At 35.5% G+C, this 11,012-nt stretch overlaps 1 protein-coding gene across 1 annotated transcript; it reads right to left on the bottom strand.

The window, feature by feature from the left end:
- Positions 1-2,853: 2,853 nt before the first annotated feature.
- On the bottom strand, positions 2,854-10,501 carry LOC132214658 (protein CC2D2B homolog). The gene is made up of 6 exons (XM_059661976.1): positions 10,463-10,501; positions 8,207-8,267; positions 6,616-6,695; positions 6,199-6,272; positions 5,308-5,395; positions 2,854-3,072 (listed from the first exon to the last, which is right to left on the bottom strand). Exons 1-6 carry the CDS (start codon positions 10,499-10,501, stop codon positions 2,854-2,856), a joined length of 561 nt encoding a protein of 186 aa, XP_059517959.1.
- Between the last annotated feature and the right edge of the window lie 511 nt (positions 10,502-11,012).

Genomic DNA, 11,012 nt, shown 5'->3' with positions numbered 1-11,012 from the left:
GCCCATCATAGCTACCGGTCTGATGGTCCAACAGATGGATGATCGCTTAGACTTTTATATATATAGATAATTAAAATGCTAAGGGAAAATGTCCTATGATAACTTGCTCTGTACTAAGGTTTGTTTACTCTTTCAATATTAAATGTTCAGCCCAATAATGTAATAAAAGCCATTCTCACCTTCTCTAAAAGGAGCTGAGATAAATTCTGTTGCTGTCTGTCCTGAAAACACTCATAAAGTTGGAGCAGCCTAGCACATAATACTTGTTCTTGATTGAAGACAGGATGATGGCTAAATTGCAAACCCACAATGTTGAGATCTAATTGGTACATTTTCCCTTGACCTTCCATTTTGGTCCTAATAGAGCTTTCTAAATCAGATTTCACTGCCTTTAAAGAAAAATGTGTACACAAAGTTAATTTGGTCCTATTTCTTTTTAAATTACCTTTTTAAGAGTAACATTTTAATTGTAAGAAAATTAAGACACAGAAAATAAAAAAAACCAATAATTTGATCCTTTTTTCTTAAAGTTGATTATGGCCCTTGATTTCATACAGAGTGTCCCAAAAATATGTATACACACATTGAATAATTATTAATTCCAATAGGTTAAAATATGAAAAGAAACATCAATTGGGCTATCAGCTGTATTGTGTGTATTTTTTGGGGGAAACCCTATATATTTATAGCACAGCATTTTAATAATCTTGCTATAAGTTATTGTTTATAATACTGTTATGTGCTGATAGAGGTTGAACTTTCAAGTTGTAAGCTCCCAAATAATTTCCTATAGGAACACTATGACAAATGGTGTTCAGAGCTGCTGAGTCAATAGTTTGACTATGTGATGATATAATAGTCATCTGTGGGCCAGAGTTAAATGGTAAACCCTTATTAAAACACTGTTCCACCCTAGACGGTTTGGCTCAGTGGACAGAGAACCGGCCCACACACTGAAGGGTCCTGGGTTCGATTCCAGGAACAAGCATGTACCTCAGTTGCAGGCTCAATCCCCGGCCCTGGTTGGGGCACGTGAGTGAGGCAACCAATCAATGAGTCTCTCTCAAATCAATGCTTTTCTCTCCCTCCCTCCCTTCCACTCTCTCTAAAAATCAACAGAAAAAATATCACCAGGTGAAGATTAACAAAAAAAACATTGTTGTCTGACACAACTTTCAGCACATTACCTGTTAAGGATGCTACAGAATGAATCTGAATACTCAGTTTAGATGCTTGATGAAGTGACATATACATTTACTCCCAACTCTAAGGGTCCATTGAATACTGAAATTGTGCTTGGATGAAAAAGTTACTTGTTTAGCCCAGTGGTTTCCAACATCAGAATCTGGATGTTTACAAAGGTTAATCTGGATGGGGGTTAACATTTCTCCAAAAATGGTATGTTTTGCATTTACCTACCATCCTTTTGCTCATTCATTCATTCATGTACTCACTCATTCAACAAGCTTCCACTGTTTCAAGGACCTCTCTCTCCAACAGCAATGGTCTCTGATAATTATGTTAAAATATCTGTGCTATAGCTTGAGCAAAATAAAAATAATCCTATCCTGCTATCTAGAGATAATTATTTACTTTGATATAATTTTCAGTCTTTTAATCTATGTACACATATACGTACTTGTCCATTCATTGATAAATTCATTATCTATTTTTACAAAATTAGGATCAGATTTAATTTTTCATTCTTTTTTTCACTTCACATTTTATTTTGAGCATTTACCCATATCATTAAATATTCCTCAAAAACGTAATTTTAATGGATATTTGACATTTCATCATAGTTTTGCCATTATATTAGTAGACATTAATATATTTAAAGGATGAATTAACACCGCAAAAATGTAAGTTATAATCAGCATTACAAGAATTCTAACCATAATTACAAGTAAACTGTAATTGGTTACCTTCCTGTATACGGTCTTTAGTGCTGGATTTAAAGATTCCTTGCTTATGTTTAGTCTGAATTTCCATGACTGGCTAATAGGTGAAGGTAATGACATTATTTCAGCACTTTCTTCAAACCAACACATTCCCTATCAAAAATATTTAAGAAACGTAGTAATTAAATATTTCATCAAAAATAAATATCACATACTATCAGTGAGTGGTTTAACTTGTTAGCCGGTACACTTGCCTCTTCTAGTTGAAGGAGGCGATTTTCCATTTTGTTGCAGGTCTTTTTATATATTTTTGGCTTTCTCTGTATATAGAATCCTTCGTCTTCTAAAATGCGTGGCATCATATCTTTTGGCAGTTTACGTTGGTTGACCACTTAATAACAAAACCTATATATTACTTAAAGTCCAACATGTTAAACTGGTATTGACCAAACAAGAAGCAAAGGGGAACTAAAGTCTAGCAGCAAGCTTAAATACACACACAAACACTACACACACACACACTCACACACACACACACTCACACACACACACACACATGAGTTCTTTTAATCAATCCTCTTAAACTCAGAGAAGGCATGAAGATTATAGAAAATATTCTATAATTTAAGAACAATCCTCCTTTTTTTATCCTCACCTGAGGATATGCTTATTGATTTTAGGGAGAGGGAGAGAGAGGAGGAAGCGGGGTGGGGTGGGGAGAGGGAAACAGAAACATCAATGTGCAACAGAACATCCATCTGTCACCTTTCGGATCAAACCCGCAACCTACATATGTGCCCTGACTGGAATCGAACCCGTAACCTTTTGGTATATGGGAAGATGCTCCAACCAAATGAGCTACACCAACTGGGGCTAGATCGGTACATTTTATCTATCCAGCATAGAAAAAAGCTATTATCCTTTAATATGATTCATTAATGACTTAAGTATTTCATTGTAAAAGAACTTTACCTGAGGAACTACTTGGCACAAAAATATTTATCTGTTGTCTTTTGATTTGTTCTTGATCATCTTCATATTCAGCAGCTTTTACTTCAAGTAAATCTGGAAAAATTACTTCTTCCATATAATCTTTATCATGACTTTCAGCAAAATCTTGTAAATTATCACCAAGTGATAAGTGTTTAGGGTAACTATCATTTACTAATCGCTGTTGAATACCAAAAATAAAAATAAGTATACATGATTATCCTTCTGATCCATGCCACCCAGTTCAAGGTCAAGCTGAAACTGTTATAATGGAAATTCACTGAACATAGAGGAACTCACTGAAGGCTTAATCTTTTACAATATGATTTTTCTATAGCACTTCCTTGCAATTCTCAACGAAAAAATTAATGAAATAGAATTACAATTCAAGCCCCTCCTCTCTTTTGGAAAATAGTCTGAGATATTGGACTATGACACATCAATCACTGAGAATTCATAGTGTAGGGCAAAGGCCAGATACATCAGACCATGTGGTCCTAAACCCCATTTTTTTCACTATTCAGAAAGCAGTAGTACTTAAAGTGATTGTGGAGCATCCCTGATGTTTTCTGGATGGCATTCAAGAAAAATAAAGAAAGAAAAGTAAAGATTCAACATAGAAGTCTATGGCAGAGTGATTATAGTAAAATTTGAAAACATTCTATGTACAAAAGTTACAATCTGAATATAGGTATTGGAAAATATATTACTAAATATAAAAATGCATACTTTTATATCATGATCATAAATTTTAAGTCTCTTCACACACAAAAATCAATTCATTTTGAATGACTTTATTGTCTAATTTGATATTGACACATATTGAAAACGGAGACAGAGTGTGTCATGCAAATAAAAACTCCTCAATTAAAAATGTGTATTTAGGGGTAAATAATTAAATAAGAGGAATTACTCGCACAGCGTCTTTGAATAGAGGACCTTACTTGCTCTGATCAGGTCTGACAAAATTAAGTAACATAGTTAAAGCATCACCTAGGTTCATATGAAGTAAACACCCCTCATACCCTGTCTCTTACCCCTGTCATGAGATCAAGAAAATATTTTATGCTCTGGCACATGTTGCTCAATGGTTACAGCATAGGCCCACAATCGAAGGGTCTCAGGTTTGATTCCCAGTCAAAGGCACATACCTCAGTTGCTGGTTTGCTCCCCATCCGGGGTCGGGGCTCATGAGGGAAGCAACCAGTGGGTGTCTCTCTCTCATATCAATGTCTCTGTCTCTCTCTCTCTCTCTCTCTCTCTTTGTTTCCCTCCCTCTCTCCTTCCCTCCTTTCTGCTCTCTCTGAAAAGCAATGGAAAAAATATTCTCAAGTGAGGATTTTTAAAAATGAAGGTATTTTATATCTAGAAATTTTTATGGTATCTTTTTCAGGATTCAAACAAAGTATGGCACTGATCTCTAGAAGCAAGATTTGGGAGATCCTCACATAGGGGATCTCTTTGAAGATTCCAATCATAAGACAAAAAGGACTCTCTTTGTTCGAGCTGCAGCCCCATTATCAATCTTCCTTTATAGCATCCCAGATGTGGGCCAGGGCTTTCAACTTGCCTTCGGAGGTAAGGCCCACATCGGGGGTGCTGTAAAGGAAGACTGATAATGCTGTACAGTAGAAAGGCAAATGGGGTCCAAGAGGGACCCCAAAGGAGGGCCTGAGGGATTTGGAAATGACTCAGAGGTGTTAGTAGATAGAAAGAATTCTGGGGAATAAGAGGTACTGGGGGAAGGGACTCAAGGAAACTGTGGAGAGACTTGAAGGTGGAGAGGAATTAGAGACAAATACAGAGGAACATGAGTAGGTAGGATGATCAATAAAAGTGACTGACAAATGAGGAGGCAATGGGGAAAGACTAGTGAGACTGGAGGAAAGGACAACCAGGGAATAGTAGGAGGGGCCGAGGAGTTTGAAGGGAAGTGGGAGAAGTGACAGAAATTGGAAGACTCTAGGATTGGACTAGGAGGGATGGACATAGGGACTATATGGAAAGTAATAGAGATTATTGAGAACAATGTGGGCACTTGGAGAGAAAGACAGGAACAACAGAAGAAAGAGAAAACACGGGCTTTGCAGCTAACAGCCTATATTTCCCAGCTCTATGAATGCTTAACCCACCTTAGTTTCCTCACCTATAAAACAGAGCCGATAACAGTGCCTGCCTGACAGGGTTTCTATGAGGATTGAATGATACAATCCACATTAAAAATTTAGTATGTCATTGGGCATCCAGTAAGCACTCAATAAATTTTAGGAATTATTATGAACAACTCAATTCAGAGAGAACAAAATCACTCAATAATAAAAATTTCATCTCCCATCCAAGTATTTCATTCTTTGCCTTTAACAAGAGTTATTTTTCCTGAGAATGAGGGTGATGGAGGAAGGGAAACAAATCCAACCTGCTCTGAAGACTGGCCCAAAGCTGAGCCTTCTCCACCGTTCAGAGTGAAAAACGAAAGTCCTGCCTCCAAAGAGACTTCAGTCTGTAGGTTAAACAACGGAAAAGCAGTACTCAGTGGTGAAATGAATACTTTTTCTGCTTATACGTGAAAGAGAGGTAATAAGGAAGTAGTAATAAGTAGCAACTATTATTTGTGAGCAAGGAGCAGAAGGAGAGACAATATCAAGTTATATTTAACTTCAAGTCTGACTTATGAATTTTTGTTTTGTTTTTAAAGTTCTGGTAACTGCAATAAAAAGCAGAATAGTGTAAATCCTCTCCGTCTTCCCTATCTCTTCCCTCTAGTCAGAGTATTAAGAGCATCACCGTACACTTCTATCAAAATGCAGGCTCAGGGCAAATGGTTTTATCTCTCCCCATTTTTAGGTGCTTTCACGTATATGTGTGCTCACACACAAGTACTACTCCACCCAACTGCAATGTCTTTTAGAGTGAGGGGTAGTTAAAAGTATTTAAAGTGACATACTCATAGTTATAAACTTGGTGATAAAATAAGCTCTCCTTTTTCAATATTGCATATGTAAAGCCCTTATCACTTTCTTCTCACACACATATTAAAATGAACTGTTTTTAGGGAGGTTTGAGAGAGAAATTAATTCTATAATAAAAAGTAAAACTCAGTCCTTAGGAGTAAAATAATTTAAAAATACATAAAATACAAAAGCTTATTTTATATCCTATTTGTGTCTAGGTGCCTAAAATTGGATTACAGTATTGACTTAATACATCTAAATTTACTAAGAATCATTGAATCATATACTTAAAATGAGTGAATTTTTTGCTATATAAAGTATATCTCAATAAAGCTGTCTTTTAGGGTTAAAAAAAGTTATTCACCTTAGACCAGTGATTCATCTTATTATCAATGAGCAGATGAGTTGAAGATTTTTCACTTTGATTAATCTGAAACAACATAAATGATATAGAAAACTTAATCTTCACAAACTTAAGTCTTTTGTTTAAAATGGATAAAAACCAAGACTTCTCAATGTTTTCCTTTTTAAAAGTATGTACACGTTTCCCCCTAAGATGTCATATATAGTTTCCATGACTAAATCACTTAACTTTTCTTGGATTTAGGTTTGAAAAAAACAAAACACATGGAAAAGAACTTGAAGTATTTGGATTTAAGGAACTATATTTAAGACTGAAATCTGGCTCTTTTTTAAAGAAGAAAAGTTAATTTGATACATGTTGCATTTAAACATTAAATTTAAAACCAGGAAAGAAAAAAAACAAGCATTACCTTAGCATTCTTTAGCTTTTCTCTTACTTTGCTTCTGAACATTTCTATTGTGTTTTTATTTTCTTCTTCTGCATCTAAACCTATCAAGAAGCCAACATAATATAGATCTCATCACACTTTTGAAAATAACTGAACAGCAATAGCAGCAAAAGTACTTATTAAATAGCTAAATTGCATGTACTTTTAAGGATCGTGATAATTATGAAGACTGGGACATTGCTGCATGAGGGCTTAGAACCTCAAATAGATGTCCCTTCCCCCTTTTCCATCTGGAGTAAATACTGTTATATAATCCAGGACTGGATTTTGTTTCTCCTACCTGTATGTTCTCAGCTATTGGCTACAATCCTTCATTATAGTTGGGCGGGGGTGAGGGGGGATACTTAGAAAAGCAAACCTTTATCTTTTTCCTTTTGGGGAAAAAAATCTGTAAGAACAGTTATATTCTATATAGAATATACAAATATACTCTCAACAGAATATACAAATATCAAAGATAGGTTACTTCAACTTGATGAAACTGGAGAGGAAGGAATCTAAAAGGAAGAGATAAGTTTCTAGGTACCAATTAGTCAGTTTTGTAAAATCTGAGGAGCCCTACTTCCGAAAGCTTTTAGAATGAAACAGTCTTGTAGGGTATAAAGAGAACTCCGACTGTTGTATGCACCCCAAACTATGTGTCATTTCCTACTCATCCACTAGATGATCCACCAGATGAACTGAGAAAGACAGGAGTTGAGCAGTCCTAGGTATAGCAGAAAGTGAAGGACCTTTTGGTCATTTTGCCTTGCATTTTTCTGTTTCTTCTCCCTGCTTCTGACTAAAGGCTGCATAGAGGATGGTGGAAATAAATGGTAAGAAAAAGCTAAATAACTATAGGTCATAAGAATCTTCATTCTTAACTGCATTATTTCCTGATATAATTTAAAAATGACTAGTTGGTTTGTTTATACTCTATTCCCAGAACTTAGAATGGCAGGGGACATATAATATGTGCTCAGTAATGGTGAATGAACTAGGGTTCAACCATTATTTATGTATTTTTCTCGAGATCTAGAACTTCCTGAAGCAAGTTCTACATCTAGTATCTTCATGGTGTAACAGTCTCAAACACTTGTAGATTCTCCATGTTTGCAGAGAGAGAGAAAATAAAATTTTTTTTAATATATTTTATTGATTTTTTACAGAGAGGAAGGGAGAGAGATAGAGAGTTAGAAACATCGATGAGAGAGAAACATCGATCAGCTGCCTCCAGCACATCTCCTACTGGGGATGTGCGCGCAACCCAGGTACATGCCCTTGACCGGAATCGAACTGGGGACCCTTCAGTCCTCAGGCCGACGCTCTATCCACTGAGCCAAACCGGTTTCGGCAGAAAATAAAATCTTAATTAAAAATTTCATCACATATATAGGCTTTACTAATTATTTCCTTATGCCCATCTTGTATTATCTAGGAAGTTTAGTTTCTATTTGAACTCATCTCTTAATAAACTTGTATTCCCAGCTGAAACCCTATGATAGCATTAGTCATTTACATCTTTTTAAAATAAAAACCACAGCATCAGAATTATGGTATACTTATTGAGGACCTTTTTGAAGATGCTTGTCTACATTTTCTTCTACTGCAATATTATCTGTCTCTTCAGACATCTGCAAAAAAAAGGGGGGGTGAAAGTTACCTTGCATCTTTTTGTTTTGGCATTGAACACCTTTTCAAATGTTTATCATCCCTTTGAAAGTCATCTCCTTTAAAATGCCAATTCATAGCCTTTGCCTGTTTTCTTTAATTTCATCTTTTTATCAGTTGGTATGAGCTCTTTATATATGGTGGGCTTTTAATTAAGAAGTTGCTCTCTGTAACATCAAAAAGGACCTTTTCAAAAAAAATTTATTATCCTCACCTGAGGATATGTATATTGATTTTAGAAAGGGAGCAAGAGGGGAGAGAGAGAGAGAGAGAGAGAGAGAGAGAGAGAGAGAGAGAGAGACATCTATGTGAGAGAGAAACATCGAATGGAATCGAACCCGAAACTTTTTGCTGTATGGGACAATGCTCCAATCAACTGAGCCATCCAGCCAGGGTTCAAAAAGGACCTTTTAATAATAAAATCCAATGGTTAGTTCTTAGTGATCATATATTGCCTGCTTCATATACCTTTTAGGAGGTTCAAATGAGGTCAGACATATGAAAATACTTTGAAACTCAATGCTGTATCAGTGTTAGCTTTTATCTGATTACATGGCAGCATCTGATGTTAGGCACCTTTATTATCTGAAAACGTTGTATATCCTTGACTTCTACCCTCTTATCTCTCTGGCCACTTACTCCCAGTATCTTCAAAGGTCACACTTCTCCTCACAGCTTAAATGTGGGTTCATTCCAAGGCTTTAGAGAGTGCATGCATTCCCATGGCTTCCTAAATCTGTCTCCAACCTGGACTGTTTTGGAATACCATATTTCTAGCTGCCTATTAGTATTTGTAATTGAATGTCCTATCATTATCAATATGCTAAAATGAGAATGTATTGCATTTACCATTTTTAAACCTCAATATTCTAAAATTAAACCATACTAGCAATGTTAAAGTCTTATTTAGAATGATATGGATGAGTCTGTTTTTCATGTTAAGTTTAAGAAATAGAATAGTAAAAGACTCCTTAAATAACACCTGTACATGCTAACCAAACTAATGTGTAGTTGGAGTGGAAAGAGCAAGCAGACACACATCAGCTTTCCCATCACAGTAAAGATAGGGATTCGTGTCAAAAGCCAAAGCAGAGTATTGACACAATCCTAGTAAAGACATTACTATCACAATAAGAACTCTGCCTACACACTTTCTGAAAGAAGTTCAAAATCCACCAGTAGCTCCTGTACCACCCTTCAGAACTAATGAATAAGGTCAGCATGAACTAAGAAGTTCTGTTCTTATTCAACCTTCAGTATCTTCTTCAACACAATTAAAAATACCCAATTCTATTCTTGCCCAAGGGACAGTAACCCTTGAAAGTATGATGAGATATCAACCCTGGCAAGTGATTGATAGAGGTCTCCCTTTAATTCCCAATAATCTTGTCCAGCATTCCCAGGATTTATAACTTCCAATCCCCATCGAGAAGTAGGGATAAATGTGCAACTTCATATACATGAACAACAGTTTGGTGATTGCAGGGGGGGAGATGGGTGGAAGTGGAAGAGGGCATAGAGGGAATAAATGGTGATGGAAAAATAAAATAAAATTAATCTTAATTGGATTAAAAGACATGTAGATCTCAGTCCTAAACGTATATGTTTCACTCACTGATTAAAAAAAGAAAAACATTTTATTTTTAGCAAAGCAGAAATGGATTGCTGACTGGCTGAGAAAAGATAAAGTTAGCCAAAACCGGTTTGGCTCAGTGGATAGAGCGTCGGCCTGCGGACTGAGGGGTCCCAGGTTCGATTCTGGTCAAGGGCATGTACCTAGGTTGCAGGCACATCCCCCCTGGGAGATGTGCAGGAGGCAGCTGATCGATGTTTCTCTCTCTCATCGATGTTTCTAACTCTCTATCTCTCTCACTTCCTCTCTGTAAAAAATCAATAAAATATATTAAAAAAAAGATAAAGTTAATATTTAAGTAAGGGAATAAATAGTATATACATAAATAACTCATTTCTAATGTTCTTTATTACATAACTGACAGATCAAATAATTCATCCCTAATACCTCTTATTTACTCTTTTAACATATGTATGTATGATTTATGTATAGAACCAAATACATCACATTTTTAGGATTATACTACATTGATAATTGGGCTATTTAGTATCATGAAAATCCTTATAAGCTCCATTAATACCTTACCTTTTTAATATCTTGTTTTTTCTTTGAGATCTTTTTCATGATGCTGGTTCTTTCATTTCTAAATAAATAAGAAATAGTCTTAAGAATGATAGAGCATATTATTGAAAGAAAACTATTATGCTTGAGATAAAAGTATGTTATTTAAATTTTTTAATTTAACTGAAAATTAAATAAAGAAATATACTCTCACCTTTAGTAAACAGTAGTTGATCACCTTTAGCATTTAATAGAAATTCTGGTTAATGCAATAATACATGGAAAAAGAGAGGTATAACTATGGGAAAGGAGAAGACAAGACTATCCTTATCTGTAGAAAAAAGACAAGAAAACATAGAAAACCCAAGACACTCAATAAAAACAGCTTAGACATAATTAGAAAGTTGTTACGTAGCAGAATTTATGCCAAAGTTAATAGCTTCCCTATATGCTAACAGAAAAGGGTCACTTCATAATAGCAATATAAAACATTTTTCAAATACCTAGGAGTAACTGTAGGGAGCGGCTATAGGGTTAAGCCTCAGACTAACGGTTAGTCACTAACCTGTTGGCA

This window comes from Myotis daubentonii, chromosome 13 (assembly GCF_963259705.1).
Source record: "Myotis daubentonii chromosome 13, mMyoDau2.1, whole genome shotgun sequence".
Lineage (NCBI taxonomy): Eukaryota > Metazoa > Chordata > Mammalia > Chiroptera > Vespertilionidae > Myotis > Myotis daubentonii.
The sequence above is the reverse complement of the archived record's forward strand: the minus strand, read 5'-3'. Positions and strand labels throughout refer to the sequence as shown.

Coding starts and splice junctions, on each gene's coding strand:
- LOC132214658 (XM_059661976.1), bottom strand. CDS start 10,501: ATGAAAAAGATCTCAAAGAAAAAACAAGATATTAAAAAG. Junction 6,696..8,206: donor AGACAAGCATCTTCAAAAAG/GTCCTCAATAAG, acceptor GCTTCTTGATAG/GTTTAGATGCAGAAGAAGAA. Junction 5,396..6,198: donor CACTGGTCTAAGGTGAATAA/CTTTTTTTAACC, acceptor GTTGTTTAACCT/ACAGACTGAAGTCTCTTTGG.